The sequence below is a fragment of the Harmonia axyridis genome, chromosome 4, assembly GCF_914767665.1.
Source record: "Harmonia axyridis chromosome 4, icHarAxyr1.1, whole genome shotgun sequence".
Taxonomy (NCBI): domain Eukaryota; kingdom Metazoa; phylum Arthropoda; class Insecta; order Coleoptera; family Coccinellidae; genus Harmonia; species Harmonia axyridis.
In genome coordinates, this window is record NC_059504.1 from 15,033,689 (window position 1) to 15,059,208 (window position 25,520).

The 25,520-nt window shown below is 32.9% G+C and overlaps 1 protein-coding gene across 2 annotated transcripts; it reads right to left on the reverse strand.

The window, feature by feature from the left end:
- Positions 1–1,475: 1,475 nt before the first annotated feature.
- Positions 1,476–8,864, reverse strand: LOC123678591 (glycine-rich cell wall structural protein 1.0-like). 2 transcript variants are annotated; one of them, XM_045615715.1, is made up of 7 exons: positions 8,615–8,856; positions 8,084–8,132; positions 6,321–6,788; positions 4,947–5,075; positions 3,655–3,765; positions 2,886–2,930; positions 1,476–1,660 (listed from the first exon to the last, which is right to left on the reverse strand). In XM_045615715.1, exons 1-7 carry the CDS (start codon positions 8,618–8,620, stop codon positions 1,650–1,652), a joined length of 819 nt encoding a protein of 272 aa, XP_045471671.1. In that variant the 5' UTR covers positions 8,621–8,856; the 3' UTR covers positions 1,476–1,649. The 2 variants fall into 2 exon arrangements, with proteins under 2 accessions (XP_045471671.1, XP_045471672.1); XM_045615716.1 differs by lacking the exon at positions 3,655–3,765 and having other exon boundaries at positions 4,947–5,077; positions 6,320–6,788; positions 8,615–8,864.
- Between the last annotated feature and the right edge of the window lie 16,656 nt (positions 8,865–25,520).

Genomic DNA, 25,520 nt, shown 5'->3' on the forward strand with positions numbered 1-25,520 from the left:
TCACTTGACTCACTATCCAGGAATGTTTAAAACAAGGTTTTGTGATTCACTACGGACAAATCGTTTTATTAATATTAAAATTACTGGAAATTACATAATATTGAAATTGATAGATACAATTGAATCAAAGTTATAAATAAACTCCTGTCAGTGTTCGGAATCCAAACAAACAAATTGTCATTCAAATTAGTACGTTGTCGTTGAAGAAATTGGCTAATTTTGATAAATAAGATTATTTGAGGAATGATTTTTCTATTAATTGATAGACAGAAGAAATGAGATTAATGCCGTAAGTTCGAACTTGAGGTTCGACTAATAAACACGGCTTTTTACAAAATCTGGGGAATGATACAGGATTCAAAATTACTGGTATTAACCTCGTTCCTTCTGTCTATCAATTAATACTGAAATCGTTCCTCATATACTCTTATTTATGAAAAGAAGCCAATTCCTTCAACGAGACCGTACTAATTTGAATGACAATTTATTTGTTTGGATTCCGAACACTGACAGGAGAACCAAAAATGGCGGTGTGTGACGTCACACCAATAGAGCGTATATGGCGAGAGGCAAAACACCAAAACGATTATACCACGTCGCAAAGGGTATATTCACTCATCAAAACGCTCGAATTTTATTGGTTCATTAAAACATGAGTTCAATCACTGAATATTCACTGAATAATCATTGAATAATCATTGAATAATCATTGAATAATCACTGAATAATCATTGAATAATCACTGAATAATCATTGACTAATCACTGAATAATCATTGACTAATCACTGAATAATCATTGAATAATCACTGAATAATCATTGAATAATCACTGAATAATCACTGAATAATCAACGAATAGTTGAATATTCATGACTACTCATGAATAATTAAGCATGAATAGTTGTTTGAATGAATTATTCGAATAATCGAATAAGTTTATGGATGAATATTCGAATACAAAAAGGCAAAAAAGTCCCAGCCCTAATCCAAAGTCACTTGGAGGAAGCTGAATATTTCGAATATACAAGGGTTGTCCAAGTTTCCAGAAATTTCTTTGGGGCCAGTGAAATTATTGCCTAAAAATACTTTCAAATGCACCACGGTATTCAGCTGATCAGGATATCCACTTCAAAAGGATATCTATGGTCAAGCGTTTTAATGGACCAGTTCAATTGACTTTGGATATACTATACCAAAGATTGACTGATACGCGAAAAGCTACGTGCTGGTAATACCTTTTAACTCTTATTTATTTCAGTATTCGTTATTATAATTATAATTTTTTTTCAATCTAAAGTGTTTAAATTGACCCCTTATGCTTCGCCAAAACTTTTTGAAGGTTTATTAGAAACATGAAGGAATGAAGATATCTTCGAAATAGCCCGCTAAATTCTTTATCGCTAAAGTTTATCAATATTGTTTCTTGGGAAGATATAAATATCAATAATATCCACAGAAAAATGAAAATCTACACTGAAATGTAACATTCTTTATATTATTTACACATTTACATCAATTTCATGACATCGAAAAGATAGTTTGTGAATTTCGAGGGGAAAATGAAAGGTGTGGAGATTTTTTATATATTTACAAAAATATTTTTGGGAAACAACGATGCATCGATCATCATGGGGTGTGACGTTCAGGTTCAGTCCCATCCTGCAAAAAAAAAATGGTGTCAATTTAAAAAACATTGGAAATTTATATAAATTTGATAACCTCCTTCATAATATATTTTTTGATATATCTTTTGTTTAAAAATAATATTTATGATGGGGAACATTAGAGTTTCAACCATAAAACTGATTCGTGTTAATTTTTTTTTCTTTATCAGATCACTATTATCACTTGAAGAGGCATTTTTTCCTGCATATTGTTCCATAATAAATTAAACTCTTATATTAGTAAATCAGAAAACTAATGAACTCTATTATAATTACTAATTTGAATAGTCTACGTATATTGTTCCATATTAATTTAAACTCTTATATTAGTAAATCAGAAAAGTAATGAACTCTATTATAATTACTAATTTGAATAGTCTACGTTTTTATTCTTATGGAGGAATAATAAATTGGGTAATAAAATATTAATATGAAATTCAAATGAAAAGAAGATTTTTCTGCACGGATTATTCAATATGAGAATCAGGAAATGACACTCGATTCAATTAAATGATGACCTTCTTCGTATTCAATATTTTAGAAGTTCGTATTATTAAAGAACAGCATAAAAATGCATGATAATGAGGTCACAACACTATCTGGCGTGAAACAAAGTTTCTAAATTGATGCAAAAAATATAAGAAAGTAATCAAATTATAGAGGTTTTTTCATCATTTTTTGTTCTGAGTTCGTTTCTCTACAAGTTATTGCCCCTTCATATTTTATTCATTATATATTCTATATGGAATAATTTGAAAGGATGATGTCTGGTAGCCTCAATTCAGAATTAACCACCATAAAGAGGTGGAAAAACCGATCTCTACTAAGTATATTTTGCATCGAAAATTCCTGGTGATGCAACATTTTTTAAAACAATTCATTCAAGAAGATTTGATAAGCTTTTTGTATCTTGACTTTTCCATCTACAAGTTTTGGTTTGACCACAAAAAAATTTAGTGTTTGATGTTATTACTTAATAAAAAAATTCTGTCGGCTACCGTCAAATTTGACATATATTAACTAAGTAGGCTAGGTGTCCGATGAAATCAAACATAAATTCAGTAATTATTTAAGTTATTCCAATCTCTGGAGAATTATATCTTCAACAGGAAAAAACTTGAAAGCAAATTAACTCAGAACAAAACAAAATATCCTAAATGCTTAAAATCTTTTCGGAAACATTCTGTATATTCTAAAGTGCATTGAAATATAAATCTTACCGCTACTACTCCATCCACTGCCACCTGAGCTCCAGTCTCCTCCACCTATAACGTAATAATTATAAAAATATTCGAAAAACATCGAGAAGTACAATTTAATGCATAAGGAATTTCTTTTAGGTACAACTAGAAAGCTGAGGAAATGTCTGAAGAGCGATGGAAAGGAGAAGAACCAGAGGAGTGATGAGAACCGGACACGACCAAGATCAGTCTTTCAGTATATTGACATATTTGCGAGGTTATTGGCTGTAGTTGGATTTGCAATAAGAGACGAAGAAACGAAAATCATATGGATCTAAAATGCGATTCTTCACGAAATTATCATACAAATAATGAAATTTCAAATGAATAATGTGTACCACAAGTAAAATGAAATCAGAAATCAGTATTCATCTGATAAATAATAGATTGGAATAAAGTATGGTACTATTTGAAATCTCAAATGAAAAAAAAAATACTCACGAAATTTGAAAACAAATAAGGGTAAAAATGAGAAGATATATTGAACAGAAAAGAAAAAGACATTCAAAAAGAGATGGGTAATACCAAGATATTAAGAATAAATGAAAAACACGAGCAGAAGATGTTAAAAATTCATAAAGAAGATGAAAAAAGTACATAATTCAAACGTGAAAATGGTTTTTAGATTAATTTTTCGAACAATGTTTCGAAATTAAGAGAAATCGGAGAAGAGAATTGACATTGAATTCCTATGAAATTAGGAAAAGAAGAGTCTTGTATAGACTTTGGAATATTCTGATGTGTTTACCTCCTCCTGAATGCCATCCGTTACCACTTCCGTAGCCACTGTAAATGCCGTTACCGTGGCCACCATGTCCATGTCCTCCGTTTCCATAACCACCAGGAGACCATCCACTACCTTCATAGTAAGTAGTGGTAATTTTTGTTAGAAGGTGCAAAATATACAAATGTGCAAAATATAAGGGCTGTTTCCAAATTAGACGAGAACCTTGGAGGACGTGTTAGTATGACTCATTTGCTGTCGTTTAGGCCATATAATTTGATTATAACTTTGGATTATTTTTGTGGCCAGCGAAAAGTCCGGATCTAACACCGTTAGAATAGACGAAACAGCGACATTATTGAGAGTAAATTTCAGGCGGAAAGTAACAACTAAAGAAATAAGAAAGAGGGCACGTGCTTGTATAAGGAATGGTGGAGGTCATTTCAAACATAATTTATGAATACATTTTCTACTGAAATTTTGAGTTTAATTGCAATAAAAAATATTCATTACTTTCCTTTCTTTGCTTCTTTTCCCTTTCAAATCAAAATCTGCTGAAACAAAACTAGTGCCTGCATTCCAACGAAAAATTTTTCAGGAAATAGAGAAGCATTTGGCAAGTTTTCAAAATAATTTTGTCAGACATAAATTGTGGAATTCGAAAGTTGCAGGCGAATTGATATTAGAAATTTACTATTCTTTTCTTCATATACCAATTTTCAAATCATACTGATTCTTATTCAACATCTAATACAACATAGTTTTGCTTTTTTCATACATATCATATCCTTTTCTGATCAAAATAATCCAAAATTCAAATCAAACTTGGTCAACGTAGAGAAAATTGACGAAAAATGAAGTAAGGTGAGAAATTTTTTAATAAACACAAGAACTCAAATATCTCGGAAACTGTGGATTTTCGGTTATCAATCAATATAGCTCAATCGACAGCAAATGAGTGATACTAACACCTCCTTCAAGGTTCACGTTCAATTTGGAAACATCCTGTATACATATGGATCTACATGTTAGGGGATACTACATAGTACTAATTTCAAACTGAGGGTAACAAAAAAGCAAAAATTGTGAGAATCCAATTTTTGCTTTTTCTTTTACCTTCAGTTACCCTTCGATAAATTACAAAATACAAATTCAATATCTTACGATGATATCTGAATCATATTGAATTTGAAACTTTTCAAGCACAGCATAAGAGATATTCAACGGGTGTAGGATCTTCATCTAGGCAAGTGCGATTGTGTAAGCATTATAATGGCTTTTTTATGAAGGCTATGCTGAATTTTGGTCTAACTTACCACCTCCAGATTTCCATCCGCCTCCACTACCGCCTCCGGAAGACCATCCTCCTCCATTACCTCCTCCGGAAGACCATCCTCCTCCATTACCTCCTCCAGAAGACCATCCACTACCTCCGGAAGACCAACCTTGAAAAAATTAATTTTATTAGAAAAAAAAATGTGAAAAAAGTATATGTTTTTGTAACCAGTGAAAGTATGCCTTTTTCAAGGGATATTGTGGACGAAACAGTCTAGACACAAAAAGTGCTTCTTTACAAATCAAACAAGCTTCTTTTACCCACAAACAACATTTAAATTAATCGAGGAAATATTAAAAAATTGTTTGATCGAAATGCTCATTTGTGAACACTGACAGAAATTCAAATCGTCTCAGTATTCCTCGTATTATGGACAAATTTGAGGGTGATACAAGTACCAAAAACTGAGCCGTACTTGGCACAACTTTCAATTCTGAAAGCCAAATAGTGAGTCGATTAACTGAATGTATCGTCCAAGAACTATTATCAAATATCTCTAAGAATTCACAAATGACACTGATTTTGATGAAACAATTCAACAATTTCTAAACATTGTTGAAAAGTGTCCACCTCAGAGTAATAAACATAGATAAAGGGAGCATAAGTCATTTTCAGTAATCAAATTTTGTCCCCAACATGAACTATCAAATTTGACATGAAGCGCGCGGAAATGAAAACATGTCAGTGATATGATATTTCACTCAATTTGTGAGTTTCTCCACAAAGAAAGCACTATTTATGTCCCATAGTGAATCAATGTTTCATATTAACTCAAACTATATTGAAATAAATGCCTAAATATGTCAGGAATTCAGAAAACAAACTTCAAGCGCGCCAAACGTCGTGAAACAGCCGATGACACTAGAAGAGCAAAAGTTGCCAAACCTTGGATTTCAGCAGGTAGATAGAAAAAAAAATAATTTTTGGCTTATTATAAATTCGACAATTAGGAAAAATATCGGATTCCAAATATTCAAATTTGCATATTTAATCGGGAATCACTCAAATAAATATATATCATTCAATATAATATACATTCATAACGATATAGTAAAATTATGGTTTCGAAAATATATCACAATCCGACTACGTAATCTAACCATGTTGGGGACATGTAAAAATTGCAAATACTCCCTCTATCTATGTTTACTACTATATGGACATAACTTATTGGACACAAATGACATTTGTTCATACTGTTCATAGCGATGTAGATCTTCTACATAACTTGGTCACTGACTACAATTTGATTTCAAATCAAAGAAATGAATTGGAATTTGAGAACACTCTTCATATGTGTTATTTGTTTTGTGATTTTTTTAAACGTATTTAGTGATAAAATATTTGCATTTACCTCCACCTCCTCCAGATTTCCATCCACTGCCTCCTCCATATCCTCCTCCTCCTCCACTACCTCCGTGACCGCCGCCTCCATAACCACCTCCTCCAATGCTCTCAGCCGGTACGATGATTTTGATTATCTTAACCACTTGTCCTCCCCCACTTCCGCCTCCATATCCCCCACCGCCGCCGCCTCCGTAACCGCCGCCCCCACCAGATTTCCAACCACTTCCACCTCCTCCTCCATATCCTCCACCTCCTCCAGATTTCCAGCCGCCGCCCCCGCTTGAAGGCCAGCCGCCTCCTCCTCCTCCTCCTGACTTCCAACCGCCTCCTCCACTTGAAGGCCAACCGCCCCCGCCTCCGCCTGATTTCCAACCACCGCCTCCACCTGAAGGCCAGCCCCCTCCTCCTCCTCCTCCTGATTTCCATCCACCTCCACCGCCTCCATATCCGCCGCCTCCTCCACTTATGAAGCCGGCTGAAAAAAATCGTTAATATCAAACAGGCTGTTTTATATATAATAACATGTGAAGATGTGACTTTTGTGCCTATTTCAGAGCCCTCATAACCGTACCAATATTATAAAATAGGCTTTTTTTATAACATGAAAAAACATATGTAAATTCTCATCACGATATGTCTTTTTTCGTGCCTATTTCAGTGCCTCAATAACCGTTTCAAAAATATAAAACAGGCTCTTTTGTATTGATATGATGATATGTAAATTCTTAGTATGATATGCCTTCTTTCGTACCTATTTCAGAGCCTCAATAACCGTACCAAAAATATAAAACAGGCTCTTTTGTAATTACGTGATGATATTCAGGTTCTTATTACGATATGTCTTTTTTCGTGCCTATTTCAGAGCCTCAAAAGCCTCATCAATATTATAAAAAAGCTGTTTTGTAATAACACGATCATATGTAAATTCTTATAACGATATGCCTTTTATCGTGCCCATTTCAGAGCCCCAATAACCGTACCAATAATATGAAACAGACTCTTTTGTAATAACATAATATGTACATTTTTATTAAGCTTCAGCCCTTTTTCGTGCCTATTTTCTATTATAATAACAAGAAAATGAGGTGTAAATCTGTCAAACATTTACTAACAGAATATAACCTCAAAAAATGTTCAATGTATGCAGCACTGTAATAAGCTCTGAAACAAGCGTCAAAAAAGTAGTGTGTGATTGTGTCAGAAATATTTCAGAAATCAGCCCAGAATAGACAAGAAAACTTGTTTTAGTACCTATTTCCATGCCTATTTGTGGGCGGAATTTCTCATAGATGTCTGTTACCATAAACTAATGTTTTGTTCAGAGGCGCAAACCTTGAAAAATGTTATTTTCTTCTTGAGGTAATTGTACGTTCTGTTCTACATTTTTGATATCAAAATTTTGCATCAGTACAATTAAATAAGTAACAAAAGATGAAGTAAAATTACAAAAAAAATAGTGGTTATAAGTAACACATTTTGAAAAAAAGTTGAGTTGATCAAAAATAAGCTTCATAATCCAAAAAAACTGAAAAAATATATCTACTATTCAGGCGAATGAATGAATGTTGGTTTGACCATTAATCGGGAAAAAAACAACATGATTCAAACATAGAGTAACCGGATTTTCTTGTGCATAATTTAAAAGATTATCGTTTTTTTTAATTCAATCAGAAAAATCGACTAAACTTTTTTTGAACTTATTATTCATTAGATTGTTAAAATTGCCTCTAATTATTCCTAAGTCTAAAAAATTCTTAAAAGTATGCTTACCTTGGCTGTATTCAGCTAACGCCGTTAAGGCGAGAAGGCAAACGAATACCTAGAATAGATTAGTAAAAAAAATATTAACAACACATCACAACTCAACGATGATTCAGATATATCGAAGAATAAAAAGAGAGTTATCAACAATGCTCAACAATTTGAAAAATTCTAATATTCATCAATGGTATTAAATCAAAATTTGGTAAAGTCTGATGGTGTACATTTGCTGTTTGTTTTTATTGTTTTATTCCTATCGAAATTTTGATTTTTTGAAATTCAACCTACGAACGCAGTTTTCGTTGGATTTGGCAATGCTTTTGAAGTGACCCAAAAATTACAACAGTTTACAACATCGTATAACCAAACAAATCTAAGAGAACAACAAAAAGGTCAACGATTCATCTCTCGAATGGATCCGATAAATCATCAGATGCCGTATGCATGCAGGCTCTGTCATTGTTACGAAACACAATATCACTTGTACACCATTTCTGGTTAATTGTTGCACATTATAAAACTGTGAATAGAAGACTCTACCTTCATGATTATCTAATCCAAAGGAGTGAACTGACTCAAGTTTGCAAGAGATGAGTTTTTATACTTCTAGAATGAGCCTTGGTTCCCCTTTCTCCTCACTTAATGTACACAATTTAGCTTCCCCCCTGTAATGCAAGAGGAAGATGATCAAAATCATTGAACTGATCTAATCTTCGGGATCATCCATGTGTAATTTTTTCAACTAAACACCGAATCGATGGTTTCCAAATTTGTGCGTTTTCTTATTCAGTTGAATTCATCATCGATCATATCGAATGGAATTTGGGGTAGGTACAGGGTGTTTCACGTAAGCGGGTCACTGGTTTTTGTGGCTTAAACTTTGAGCAATATTGAAAAGTGACACGTCACAAAAAAAAATTTGTTGTTTTTGAGAAAATCAGATGTTCAAATGTAGAAACAATTGGTGAGAAATTGTTTTCTTCTCATTTTGAAAACCAGACAAATTTGTAAAAAAAAAATTTTTCTTCTTCAATAACTTCCCATGCCTTGGTTTGATAGTTTTTCCGATAAGATATTCGGATAGCCCGTGAAAAATACTATCATTGTGATGGGTTACTTTTCAATATTGCTCAAAGGATAAGTCACAAAAACCAGTGATCCGCTTAAGTGAAACACCCTGTACCTACAGAACGTTAACATGGTGCACATGCGAATATCAAATAGAATATCACTATATCACAATTCAACTGAGATATGATTAGGTTTGAGAATACAAAGAGAAAAGTACATACCTGAAGTCGGAAACTTTTTTGCTTTTGTTCATATTCTTATCAATATGTATATTTTTAGAGAAATTATGCATGTATCTTCAATCGACCTGTAAAATGACTTGTCTTGTAACATATTTTTTGGTGAAATTTTCTTCAGGAAACAAAAACATAATAAAAAAACGAATGCATATTTGGAAGGATATATTCGATGTTTTTACCTCATTAAGTGAACAAGTTACAGTACAATTTACAGGGTTTTAAAACTATTGAAATCAGGAGACCAATTTGGACTAAACTAACGTTTGGAAGAATAGAATTTCTTCCTTTTCGATATGGAATTACATATCGGTACCAAAAAGGACTTATTGCATTCGAAATAATCTTCTTTGGATGAAATCGATGTTATTATTGAACTCAACAAATTAAAAAGAACCAAAAATTCTGCATCTCTTTGTCATTATCTTGACACCCCACGAATATACTTTCCTGCTTGTATCTCCTTGGATCTTCTTATTTCTTCAATACTCCATGCAATTAACTGAAAAATTCGAAACGAATTAGTCAGTTCTATGAGATTCTGGGACTAGGTTTTTAGGGGGTTATCAGATCAAAATTGCTTTGAACATTAATCAGCTAAAATCTTCGATTATAATTGTGGCGATTGAATTATTTTTTTTACAGAAAATGCCATCTTGAACTTGTCGACGAATGAATTCAAGGGAAAATATGAATACCCTTCAGAAGTTTCATGGATTTTCGCCAAGAAAAAAGATGAAAATGTAATGATTGCATACTTCCACATTTGTGGTTTGAAGGCATCTATACATTATGTTCAAATAAAAGCTACACTCAGTAGGCACAAAAGAGGTTGATTTGATATTTCAGAATATTCTTAATTACGTGTTTTTTTTAAACGGTTCGAATAATTCCTTATTTTTCGTTGTTATCATGTTAGCCATGATATTGAGGCAGAAAACAAACAGCTAGTACTAAAGTTATATGTAATTTGAAAGATCACTAAATGGGGTAGTTTTTGCTGAAAAGAAAACATGTTCAGAATCATTCATTTTTCATCGATAAACCTATTAGAAGAATATGATTTGTATTGTTCACCTAAGAAAAGTTATGTTTATCTGCCTACCACGCCAGATATGTGATCAAATTTGATGAGGCTACAAGGATAACAAGAGTGTGATTGATTTTATAAAAAAAAAAATTGATATATTTCGTACAAACACAAAATGTTGTATTGAACAATTACCGTCAATATTCCGACTATGTGTTATAGGACATTTTTTGTTGAAAATCACATGTAGAATCTTGCCTGAAGTCTTCGACTTTTTAAAGTAGACACCCTGAATATTTTTGTTCTACTACCTTTTCACTAAATTTCTCTCCAAAATTATGTACTATAGTACATGATGCATGGACATCCCAAATTTGAAATTATGAAGTACGTGATGCGTTAGCATCGTGTTTTGATTTGTATTGATATTGCTTAGTTGATATTATGATAATACCGACAATAAAAACAAGCATAACTGTTGCTTTCTTTACTTTTCGAATTTATTTGTGATTTATTTTGCGCTTATGAGTTTTAGCGAGGATGAAGAGAAAATGAAAAATCTCGCTGAAGAGGCGGAACAAGTGTCCTCAAATCTGCTGCCTGCGAAATCGAAAGAGCGATATTTTCAAAGAATGACCCAGCGCGGAATTAAAAAGGTTTCCGAAAATGCAATGCTTATATATTTTTTGCAATTTGCAAAAGTATTAACATTATAGACATTATGGAGCAAATATAGCTTGTTGGAGTCGGTACTTAACATAAGAGACAATATAGACATCAAGTCTCTGAAATCAGCCTTCCTCAAAAAAGAAACCAGCGGCTATGTTCCAAAGGAATAATTGACTTTAGAAAAAGGAAAAATTTAAAGATTTTTAGCAGAGACTCCGGATGGAGATTATTTGCATATGAAAGTAAGTATTTTTTATTCCAATATTTATTAGTTTCTTTGGAAGCACTCTTCATAAAATGATTTAATTTAAAAAATGAGGGCAAATTGAAAATTTTATTTATTTTTTTCAACTTTCTCTTCAGATCGCATTATTATTTGGCATTTGGGCAGTTTGCAGATGCGATGAATTAGTTGAAATGGACGTGAAAGACCTTAATGAAATGGTCATATTTAATATTCCAGTTAGAAAATCCCAAAAAAATGAATATTCAATCTTTTTAATAAAACAATTAGCGAAGTGTCTGTTTTGGCTTTATATAAAAAAATAAACCTTCACGGCAGCCGAAAACACCCTATTCTAGATTCTTGTCAATTATTATAAAGAAAAATCATCTGTAAACATGATTTGGAAAAACACAATCGCCAAAATTCCTTTAAAAATTGCAACATTACTAAAATTAAAGAACCCTCAAAATTACACTGGTCATTGTTTCCAAACAACTACGGCAACAATCTTGCAAGTAAACACAATATGTCAATCAGCAATTATAAAAAAATATTAATATTTCTGGAGAAAGTGGATTTTCTGTAAATATCATTTTTCATAAATTGTAAAATTGTTCAATTATTATCAGTTGTTATTATCCCTTTTGATGTTCTTTAATTTTATCAATAGATATAAACGCCAATGTTATTTTTTTTCTTCATGAAATCTACTTGACGAGTTCATAAGAGACGATAAAGTGTGATTGGCGCTTTGAAAATGATTCGATCAAGGTAGTTCAAAATATTCTAAAAATACCCGCAGTACCTAATAAATTTTAGATTGCTCTATTTCCTTGGAGATAGGGGGACAGTTATTCCCATTATTGTCAAAAGTCATATAGGAAATCCGTAATGTTGCCTGAAGATAATTACTTTCTGAATCGAATATGTCAGGTGATGGTTAGTGTAAAAAGTGGAGACTGTTAGAGGTTGTTGCATTATTTCCTGCTGAATTACGGGTTGGCTGTTCCGTTTGATAGTTTGAACAAATATTGCTCACAGCTATTAATTCCAACATCAGGCGGAATCTCTATTATATATCGCGAAAGTGCAAGTGTATCTTCCTGTATGAAATAAGAACAAGGATGGAGAAACTCGTTTTTCAGATGACTCATCACAAAGATCTACACAATTGGGGGAGGCTTATTTTAGATGGATTTTTGTTTGTGATTAGGTAGATCATGATAATATTGAGGTACCTTTTTCAAAAGTTGCCTTGTTTATTTACGGACAGACAGAATTGACTTTTACCACAAATTCTTCATTAGTGAGTCAAAAATTGTAGACACTCTGTGGAAAGCAAAAAAAAACATTACACCTACTGATAATATCAATTAAAGATGAGCCAAATCAAAGAAATCATCAAAAAGTCTCATAAATATTTATCGTTCATATGATCTGCTCAGATGTCTGCAAAACTGTTTGACTTACTGACATTTTTTGAAAATTGCAAGGTCTTTCGGACTACCTGTAGAGTGATATGTGAATTTGCAGAAGACTGGAGAACTTTTCAGGAATTCAATGAAAAAAAATCGTACAATTCTCTCGAACGATTTTCAATAAAACATACCATCTTCAGTTTGAAATTTTAAATCCATGACATTATTAGAAAAAGGGCCAACGTCAAAAAATAACCACAAATAAATGATGACAAGTGGAGTATTTCGAATTCAGGATTACATGGAGATTATGATATAGAAATTGGGCATTCTCATTTCAAAAAACGGAGATGGTATCGTGTTTCACCGCTTTCGGACCAGCTTGTAGATAAATAATTCAAAAATAATTTAAGCTTATGCGCTGAGTGCTGTCGATTCCGTCAAAATTTTAATCATTCTCCTAGTTCAAAATTTCCAAGAGTTATCGAGCTATCGAGCACCAATGACTCATCTTGTATAACTGTTCTTGTTCTATCTAAGATTTTGAATAAGTTTCAAATGATGTTCTGCATCTAGTTGTAGATATGTATTATTTTAAGCAGTGTGCACTCGAATGACCTGTAATTTTGTAATTTTACCCCCTTTTCAACCAACGCTGAAATGGCGATGCTCTATGGAAATGTTTCGTTTTTTAGAACTTTTTCCTTCTCATTCTAATATTTATCGCAGATGTTATTGTCCATGTTGATAATGAATTTATAAGGCTCTAGAGGCATGTTTTTGTACCACATTCTTTTTTCCTAATTTGGATGTGTAATCGAAGAAAGTATGTCATTTGTTAGATTGGAATTTTGTATCTTTTTTCTATGAGTTCAAGGTATATAATATACAGGGTGTTTCCTGATTGAATGTCAATATTTATGGAGGTGATTTTTGGGCCTATTTTAAGAAAAAAATTTCATATGAACATATGTCCTAAACGTCTCACTTTTTGAGATACAGGGTGATAAAGTTTTCAAAAATGATCAAAAATGAAATCTGTATTCAATTATGAGCAAATTTGATCTTTTGAATTTTTAGTCCGACGCACGAGTTTCATCTAAAAAAAATTCTCTGCCTCACCATGCAGAGACATTTTAACAATATCGTTAATACATACATATGACAATATCACCATTGTCATATGTATGTATGTATTAACGATATTGTCAAGATCATGCATAGAAACGGTTTTTATTTTTTCAAGCGAAAACCGTGCATCGGAATGAAAAAAGTCAAGTGATGAACTTTGGTAAGAAATGTAATAAATATAAAGTTTTTTCATCCCTCATAAATATTGACATTCAATTAGGAAACATCCTGTATAATGCTTTTCTGTAATTTTTTTGAATGAATTGACAAAGCTCCACGACAAACCCTACGCTTAGGATAAGATGAAAATTAAGCAAGAAACTATTCTTTCTTCATAACGAAAATTACGTGAACAGTTTTTTCGCCAACACCTTGAATAATAATAATAAAAAAATCATAATATATTGATTAGAATACTTTCGATATTCGTTATTTCAGTGCTGATCAAATTTTATATTCCAAAATTGCAACAGACCCCTTTCTAAATGCATCTTCATGAATTAAACATCTGAAGTCGAATGATTTCCGTCAATTTAATTCTTTGATACGGTACCTTAGCGAATTATCAGCAAGAACTGTTGTATAACAACAATATAAACGGAAAAAAAATATAACAGACATCGAGAAAGTCAATTACTATTCATCTCCACTGGATGCTGTTTTGAAAGTAACAATTCTATAGAAATTATTCAGTTCCAAGAATTGTTACTCTTCCTCGACTTAGATTAACTTTTTTAATCTAATGATAATCACTTCGGGGGAATTTTGGTATAATAATGATCCGCAGATGATTGATAGGAAGCTATCAATGAAGTTGAAACCCTGAATATTTATCTTGAGGAGAAATGAACTATCTGAATTAATTATGGCTATGAAGATCAAATGAGAATTATATGCTCTCTGATTGATATTAATCGTTGTGACATTGATTCTCAGTTCAGATTGTTTTTTTCATTATCAAATATACTATACATATTATTATTCCCAAAAACATTTCAAAATTATTTTAATATTTATTTCTCTTAGAGCTTTCATTGCCTGAACATATTAGGCCAATTGAAAAGTCCCCGAGCAACCTTCAAACGATGCGTTTCAAAATTTGGCAGCAGTCCGACCATTAGTTTGTGAGATATTGCGTTGTGAGTGTAGCTACTTTTGTTATTTGAAAAAAAATGCAAAAAATGAATTTCGTGCGCTGATGAAATATTGCTTTTTGAAAGGAAATAATACAGTTGAAGCGAAATCTTGGCTTATAATGAGTTTCCGGAGTCTGCACCAGGAAAATCAACCATCATTGATTGGTATGCTAAGTTTAAACGAGGTGAAATGAGCACCGAAGGTGGCGAACGCAGTGGACGCCCAAAAGAGGCTGTCACCGACGAAAAAATCAAAAAAGTTCACAAAATAATTTTGAATGACCGTAAAGAGAATTTGATGGATATAGCAGACATTGTGAAGATATCATCTGAACATGTAGCACAAAGCTGTGTGCAAAATGGGTGCCGCGCGAGCTCACAATCGTTCAAAAGCAACAACGTATTAATGATACTGAGCAGTGTTTGAAGCTGTTTAAGTGCAATAAACATGAATTTTTACGTCGATATGTGACAATGGATGAAACATGGCTCCATCATTTCAATCCGGAGTCCAATCGACAGTCAACTGAGAGGACTGCACACGATGAACCGAATCCAAAGCGAGAAAAAACACAACAGTCAGCAAATAAGGTTATGGCATCAGTATTCTGGGATACGCAAGGTATAATATTCATTGATTACCTCCAAAAGGACCCGATCATCAAGAGCGATCATTATATAGCGTTATTGAATCGTTTAAAGGATGAAATCGTTAAAAAACGGCCCCATTTGAAGAAAAAAACGTGCTGTTTCATCAAGATAATACGCCGTGTCACAAATCAATGAAAACAATTGTAAAATTGCATAAATTCGGCTTCGAATTGCTTCTGCATCCACCGTATTCGTGAGATCTGGCCACCAGCGACTTTTTTTTTCTCAGATATCAAAAGAGTGCTCGCTGGAAAGAAATTTAGCGCCAATGAAGAAGTAATCGTCGAAACTGAGGCCTATTTTGCAGCGAAAGACAAATCGTACTATAAAAATGGTATCGAAAAGTTGGAAGATCGCTATAATCGCTGTATCGCCCTCGAAGGTAACTATGTTGAATAATAAAATCGAATGTTAAACCGGGGTCTTTTCAATTGGCCTATTATAGCTTTTTTTATGCGAAATTTCATGTCGATCACGAAACCAGAAAATTCAAGAAGTATATGGAAAAAAATTACCCGATATTTCCGTGACTGCAAAATCATATCGACTTGAGATTTAGGGATGGGATACAGGGTGACTTTTGCATTTTGTTCATTAAATTTAACTGTAGATTTTTCTCATCAAATGAAACACTTTTGTAATCAACCATTTTAATTTTTTCAGAGATTTCAAATGCAATATATATTCAATAAATATCAAAATGAAATGAAGGCGTCTTTCTCATATCTATTATGAAATTCATTCAATTTTGACTACTAAATACATAATAATATTCCATGCAATTACTAGTTAACGACATATACAATAAATTCATTCGGATTGCAAGAGATTGCTTAACCAATCATTCACATTAATGTAAATTTACGCACTCCCTATATTGTACACACATCTTCACACATACACAGATTTATAGATTGTGAAAGTGAAGACATGTTATGAATGACAAGAGCCTGCTTGGCTGAACTCAACCAAAATCATTGAATAGTTTCAGTTGTAAGATCTTACTATACATATAAGTAATCTATCATAATTTAAATACAAATTTAATTATTGCATTTAGTACCAAAATGTATCGTAGTTCAGTTGAAGAAGCTGCAGTAACGTATAATATTATCAATCAATATTGTAGTGAATTCGTTGTGATAATGTGAATTGCATATTATCCACAATTATTACATACTTATATGTAATGATTTGAATCATCACTATTCATGGATGATTGCTTTAGGATTCCTCTTGAAATTAGAATATCAAGCATTACTGTTCAAGATGGCGACCGATTTAACAGCTGTCAAGTGATTTATTCTCAGTTTGGTTTGGCAATTCATCATCAATAAACTCACGCCTGAACAACGCTTGCAAATAGTGCAATTTTATTTCGAAAATAATGGTTCTGTGCGGAATACGTATCGCGCACTACGTCCATTTTATTTTGTTTAGCGATGAAGCGCACTTCTGGTTGAATGACTACGTCAACAAACAAAACTGCCGCATTGGAGTGAAGCTAATCCTCAAGTGTATGTCGAAACACCATTACATCCAGAAAAACTGACTGCTTGGTGCGCTTTATGGGCTGGTGGAATCATTGGTCCGTACTTCTTCAAAAACGATGATGGCCAGAACGTTACAGTCAAGGGTGATCTGTATAGAGCCATGATTACTAACTTTTTCATTCCCGAATTGAACAACCATGATGTACAGGAGCTGTGGTTCCAACAAGACGGCGCAACATGTCACACAGCTCATGCCACAATCGATTTATTGAAAGACACGTTTGGTGACCGCCTAATTTCACGTTTTGGACCTGTGAATTGGCCTCCAAGATTTTATGATTTAACACCGCTAGACTACTTTCTGTGGGGCTATGTAAAGTCATTGGTTTATGCGGATAAGCCACAAACCCTTGATCATTTGGAAGAGAACATTCGCCGTGTTATTGCCGATATACGGCCACTATTGTTGGAAAAAGTCATCGAAAATTGGACGTCCAGATTGGACTACATCCGAGCCAGCCGTGGCGGTCATATGCCAGAAATCATATTTAAAATGTAATGCCACAAGATTATCTTGCGGATAAATAAAATTCATGTCAATCGGATAAGCCATCGTTGTTTTATTGCAATTTAAAGTTCTATAGCTTTGAAAAAACACCCTTTATTTACATTACATTTAAATTTATGAAGGGTTTCATTGCACTGCAACCTAATGGTCTCTTGTGTCCCATCGAGCTGTTCTCGCAATGAGTCGTCGTAGAGTCTACAATTCGTCCTCCAGTTCCAAATTCTAATGAACTCCAGTATCTGGGATGGCCTCAAAGAGGTTACTTCCAAATTTCTACAACTTTGTCCAAAGCATTTTTTGCTTTGGCTAGCGATGACAAGGTATTCCATCACCAGGTGATCTGGAATTACTTCCTCCTTGCAGCAGAATCTGTACTCATCGTTTTCGGCTAGACTCATTCTCTTGAGGTGCTTCCTTAGGCGGAAATGCCCTGTAAGGAATCTGATGAGGAAGTGTAGCATAGTCTTGCTATGATCTAGATACTTCTTAGATCTCACAATACTAAAGTTTCGAAGAAAATTTTTGGAATGATTCAACACAGGAAGAGTGTTTCTCTTTTGGTTTTTTTCTCCCGAAACTCTTTCTTGTGGGTACATTCACCTATAAAATAAAAAAGTTCTGGAGTAATGAAAGGAGTTGTGCTCGTTTTCTGGCAAGTGTGTTGGTCAGACTAAACAGATCTTGTTATTCTTGTCTATTTCATTTAGTTTTCTTTGGTACTCCAGTCCCCAATACCATCTTAGAACGATGATATACAGTCCATTCAGGAATTATTGACATCCCGGGTGGCTTTGGAAAATCGAAATTAAGTTGGTACTGGCTCATTCAGTAACATTTCGAATTGCAGATTTCGGGTTGGCATTGGAAATGTCATTGACAGGAGGTTAGATTTCAGTTTGTTTGTGTTAATGGTTTTGATCGAAGAAATTTTGAAACTTAAAAGTTGTATCAATTTCAAACACACATTGATTAGTTTATTTGAGTATTTCTCACAGTACTGTTTGAAAAAAGAAAAAGGCAAATCATTACAACCTGGATTATTAGTGGAAGAAAACCTGTGCAATACGATTTCACCTTCAAAGAATCATTGAATGATTTTATTGTTACCAGAAGCCGAGCCAAAAGCAACCAATATATCAGCCTGGATGAAATTTGACCAAAAAGCATCTGGATTTTAATCAATCAAAGACAACATTACATAAACTTAATTGGTGACAAGTTCAAACAGTTAATAAAAGGAAAATTCTTATTGATAAACATCAAGAATCATTGTAAAATGCACATTTTCAATGAAAAATAACAAAAAACTGAAAAATACGAGGGGGCGTTAAAGTAAAGAATTACCGAAACTTGGTTATTTGAAAATGCCAACATTATTCAACAGTGGACTCTAGAAAGAAAACAGAATGTTTTTCAAGTATATTCAAGGGTAAAAGTAGAAGGAGCACTATTTTGAATGCTGGATATTTAGATTTTTACCTGGATGTTTTGTTTTGACAGTGGTGATTATGAGGATTATATAAATCTATGAAGAGAGAATTATTTTATAATTGGATTGCTAAACAAAGTCTTGGCATTGCATCTATAGTTTATTTATATTCTATATTGAAATTAAGCATTGTTATATCTGTTTTTTGTTCTTCAATGAGTAATCCAAAAATCTAATAAATTCCAATTATAGAATTTTACTGAGTATTTAATCAAAAAATATATTCAGAAGAGTAACTTCCAAGAATTTCTTCACCTCTTACCCACTTGAAGATAATAATAGAATGCAATAAAATTTTGAAATTCACAAATTAAAAATGATTTCATGCAAAAATGCTTTTAGTGAGTGAGTTAAAGCTGTTATGGGCAAAATAATTTATGTAATTTAACAGAAACTAGTATAAAAGCATTTCAATAAAAAACAGAAAACTTGAGTACAAATAGTACCTATATTTCTCATACAAGTTTAATCAATCATTCATGTTATGAACAGTTTCAATAAATAGTGACTTTAGAAAGTAATTTACACATCGGCTGATAAATTGGTTCCAATTTTGAAAGTTACAGTACAACTGTGATGTCAAAATTTTTCATATACTAAATGGATTCTTTGAATTTTATTTCTGTCTTATTATGATATGGCTCTTCCATTCACTAAGCTACACTATTTAAATTTATCAACCAGTTTTTTCTGTTTTCTTCACCAGTTGAGACACCACAGTTAAAATGATCCATAAGAGTTATTTGATAAGAATTTTGCAAGCAGGTTGGTATCCAGTGTCCATCAGTAATGCAACAATTTTTGAAGAGCCTTTGGTGAAAAGGAATATGCATATTTTAATGATCTTCAATGGGATCTTTCATGGGCGACTCTTAAATGAATAGATATCTCTTCATTGGATTTCCTTGAAATGATATAGCATTTCACTATATTTTTACGTTATATAATCTGAATTTCAATTTATGGAATCATGACTGTATGCGTCCCTTCGTAATAATCGTAATTTCGAAAATTCAGGATCTTTCGGATACAAAAATTATGAAAATAATTTAAACTGGTTATTTCTATGATGAACCATAGCAATTTTTAGTGATATTTTTGTAACCAGAAATAAAGCCGCGACTAGACGTTCATGGCCTACTTCGATGTCAATAATTCCTGAATAGACTGTATGTGAGCTCAAGCTATAATAGCAGCCTGGCTTTCAGAATGTATTCGATTCTCAATTTGTTCCAAATAAATTATTTGTATTGGATTTATAATTATGAATACAAAATATTAAAATGAAAAATTTCATTCTGTTGGAGGCATGGACGCCCGCAAAAATTTTTCTTAGTGGGGCAAAATGAAAATTATTGAAAAACGATAAGGCGTCCATGATTGTCATTGAAAACCGGAAAATTGTTGTGAATCCATTTCTTTCCCTTTTTCCGTGCCTTTTGATTTGAGAAAGTAATATTGAGGGTGTTGTGCTGAAAAATAAGGCAATCACAATCTCAGGGAGGGCCATGGCCCCCCCTGGCCCTCCTTGCGGGCGCCCATGGTTGGAGGTAATATTGATATTGGTGTTCCTCAGGGGTGAATTCTCTTCGTTACGACAACTGAATTGATCTATTCTCAGCTGATTTTTTTCGATCAAAATGACATTAATGCTTTCCTCAATAAAATACGCACGAAAGTGGCATCATTATTTAAGAAATTGTGGAAATAATTACTACTAGTTTCCTTTAATTAGTGATGCAAAAGCACGAGATAATTTCCTGCAGTAAATATTGTCCATTTTAGAACCAACCTCCACATTTATTGAGCAATATCTAAGTATTTGTATATAATTTGCTGCATACCAATAAAGACGAGAAAAATCGAATGAAAAAAAAAACATTCGTTGATCCGCTGTAAGTAAACACAAATAGAACAATTAGGAAACATCAATTAATCACTGTGGATCTGCAATTTATTTCGAAATTCGTCTATCGGGTCCCATGCATTTGTTTTACTCGAATGATAAGTGTAATGCTTTGCGCTTTGCGATGTTACCAAATGCAATTTCAATTGCTACTGGAATAATAATTATTTAGGAATTGTTCATGAGAATTCCCCATTGCATTGTTCACACCAAGAGAGTATGTTTTGAAACTGAGGAAGTAACAGAATGTGGTTTTCTAATAGAGCGTTCTTGTAGAAATGGTCGATCTGCTTATTTCTATCTATGTTAGGATCACACCAAATTTTTATCGTATACCTATTGAATTAGTGAATCCAGAAGAAGTTTAGGTTTTTATTTAGGGGGCACGATTGATTTCGAAAATATTAAAAACAAATTTACATAATAAAGGATTTCCTCTGAGGGTTTTCCAATAAGATGTTTAATTTTGAATATACCGCTATCTGGGCAGCTGTCACTTTTGAAGCTGTTATCCTTTGATATTTGACAAGTAGAAACTATCCATAAATCCATTGATTTCGATCATAATATCCCCTCTTTTTTAATATCAAAATGAAACCTCTTAATGGATAATCTTTTATACATAGTGTTTCCAAAATAGACGTGGACCTTGAAAGAAGTGTTAGTATCACTCATTTGCTGTTGATTGAGTCATATCTCACTTCACTTTTCGTCAATTTTTTTCTACGTTGGCTAAGTTTGATTTGAATTTTGGATTATTTTCATCAGAAAAGGATATGATATGTATGAAAAAAGCGAAACTATGTTGAATAAGAATCAGTATAATTTGAAAGTTTGTATATGTAGCAATAAATAGTAAATTTCTAATAAAATTGTACCTGCAAAATTATTTCAAAAACTTGTCAAATTCCTTTTTCAGTTCCTAGAAAATTTTTCGTTAGAATGCAGGTACTAGTTTTGTTTCAGTAGATTTTGATTTGAAAGGGGAAAGAACCAAAGAAATGAAAGTAATGAATCAAATATTTTTTTTATTGCAACTAATCTCAAAATTTCAGTAGAAAATGTATTCATGAATTTGAAATGGCCTCCACCCTTCCTTATAGAGACACGTGCCTTCTTTCTCATTTCTTCAGTTACTTTCCGCCTGAAATTTACTCTCAATCTTTTCGCTGCTTCGTCTATTCTAACGGTGTTAGATCCGGACTTCTCGCTGGCCACGAAAATAATCCAAAATTATAGTCAAATTTGGTCAGCGTAGAAGATTTAACGAAAAATAACAAAAACTCAAATATCTCGTAAACTGTTGATATGACCCAAACGACAGAAAATGAGTCATACTAACATGTCCTCCAAGGTTCACGTCTAATTTGGAAACACCCTGTATAGGTACGGATGTAAATATTAATGCATCCAATTTTTTGTGTTTGTTTTACTAATTTTGACTTCATGCATGATTAGCTCTCAGAATCATAATGAACGATTTATTTAAGATGGTTATCTAGCAAATATCTTACAATCCTCTCGATAGAGCATTGCGAGCTGCTGGTTTGGTGGAGATAGTTCTTCGTCATGTTTCGATCTTTCAATTGGAAATATATGTCAAATTGTTTTGACATATCTGCTGATATTTCTTCTTTTCATTTTTGATTTTTTTTTATGTTGTTAATTATTGTATTCAATATGTAAAATGACTTGTCCGGAAATAATTAAGCAAATAAATAAAAATATTCAACTATACTTTTTTTATTTAACTCTCCTTTTTCACTTCAAGTAGTCCGAATGTGACATCAAATGATTATAGAAATTATTGCAATAAAGTTAAAATTTTAGAAAAATGCTAATTATGGATATGAACCGATGTTTACGGATTTGGTCCAAAGCACAATGAATAGATATCCTGTCCTCCATCTATAATTCAGATGACGTGAACACCAGTTTGAAGAATATGAACAAACTACCTGTTATTTCTTGCCTAATCTTTACGTTCCTTCTGCATCTCTGCAATCTGCTAGAAGATCTAATTAAAACCTTTCGACATAATGGGTTGCACTTTCGTTGGGAGAGAGAACAAACGATTTCATCTTACGACATCGGTAATTTGATATTCCCCTGTTTGCTGAAAATTATGCAGATGCTAATTGTCAACATTGATGACATCTGATGTTGAGAATATTCTGGTTGAAATTAAGATAGCATTGATGTGCCTATACGCTCTTTTAGTGTAACGTCACACACCGCCATTTTTGGTTTTCATGTCAGTGTTCAGAATCCAAACAAATAAATTGTCATTCAAATTAGTACGGTGTCGTTGAAGGAATTGATTTATTTCTATAAATAAGAGTATTTGAGGAACGATTTCAGTATTTATTGATAGACAGAAGGAACGAGGTTTATACCAGTAAGTTTGAATCCTGTATCATTCCCCAGATTTTGTAAAAAGCCGTGTTTATTAGTTGAACTTTAAGTTCGAACTTACTGGCATTAATGTTGTGCCCTCTGTCTATCAATTAATAGTAAAATCGTTCGTTAAATAATCTTATTTATCAAAATAAGCAAATTTCTTCAACGAAAACGTACTAATTTGAATGACAATTTGTTTGTTTGGATTCCGAACACTGACAGGAGAACTAAAATGGCGGTGTGTGACGTCATCACTAATAGAGTGTATTGCATGAAGATGCTCAAGTGATATCTTGAATAGTTTTGGTTTATCATAGTAGAATTTTTTCTACATTGGAGAAATTTGTTTCTGTTTTTGTGGAAGTGAATAAGTGAATTATTTTGATTATACCTACCTACAAGTCTACAACGATGAGTGAGCTGTGAGCAGTTGTGAAATATACACAGGAAGTGTTCAAATTTATAGGACGTACAGTAGTTTGAAAAATAAGTGTAGTTCGTTTTAAAAACTCATTTCCGAAATGCATATTTTATGAACATTGAGGTCTAGATAAAGAGTCTCAAAAATGAGGTTTTTGTAAATTTTTTCCATCAAATTCAGCAAAGACAAGGTTTAATAAAGGAATATTATATTTAATACATTACACAGGGAAAAAAAAAGGAATTTTCACATCATTTATTATTTTATCGTTTGCATCAAAGGAACAGTAAGTGAACATAATCGAAAATGAGTTTAACAGCCTTTATCTTTTCACCTGCGCCGAATCTGGAAAAATGTTATAGAAAAAGTTTTTTCTTCGATAATATAGGTAATAGCTATAGAATTTCACCTTTCATTGGAAAGTTATATTTTTCTCTTCCACTTGTGTCAAATCATATCTTATAATCGCTAGCCGTTTACATACCTACCTATCAATTCGAATAATATTCTAGCAGATTGTATCAACAACGGTATGGCGGCAACACATCTGCGGGATTATATAGATACCTACACATTGTATGGAACTCCTCAAGATAGATTTCAACGAACTTTATGATCCGCAACCATCATTGCCAACAGCATTTATCTCGAACAAATCTTATGCTTACATTAGTCAGTTATGAAATTGCTTCTTTCATGGTTGTTAATCGAAATGTTTTATTACTGTCTTGAAGATTATTCCTAATGACCGCCAAGACAAACAGAGAGTATCTACCTATATGCAGATAACCTTCAAAGTTAAGCACTTTGATGTACTACTTTTTTCGAATTGCTCGAAGAGTTTTACAAGCAGGTGATGCTCAGAAAGGTTCTTCATATATCAAAAAACACTGCTGTTTTTCCTGCTATGATTTTTTTTATACAATATCTCAAATTTTCATTGAAAACAGCAGTTTACAAAATGGAAAAATAATCCAGATGTTGGTGGTTTCGAACAAATAAGGGCTGGAACTTGGCAAAAAAATATGTATTTGGTACAGAGCATTAACAAATCACTCAAATAGTCTTGGACCTGGCGCTCAGATGGCAGCGTCCGTACTATACCTTTTTTTTTTTTCGATAGTACCAAGCTTCAAAAGATGCGTGCCAAAATATTAGTTTCTGGATCGAGATATTGATGTTGTTTGAAAAATGGATAAAAACTAGTTTTATGTAAGGACAAGGCAATGCTCCTTTTGATCAACTTATTCTCCAGATCTGACCCCCAGTGACTACTGCCTTTTTTCATTTTTGCAGACCTCATAAGAAGAGAATAAATTTGGTTTTAAGGACGGCAAAGACGAATAATTCTACCGAAAAAGTATTGAAAAGTTAGAGGAGCATTGGTGAATAGGTATTACTCTAAGGGTCTCCACTAGACATTTTGGCGCCCCGGCAAAATAAAATTTTGTCGCCTTCCTTTGCCAAAATTATCTGAGTTGTCTTTGAATTAAGGAGTCTCTGTTATTCCCCACAGGCATATTTTCAATTTCATATGAAATCGTATTTTTGAACTTAAAATCGAATTTATCGAATAAAGTTTTGTCGATTTCAACAAAAAA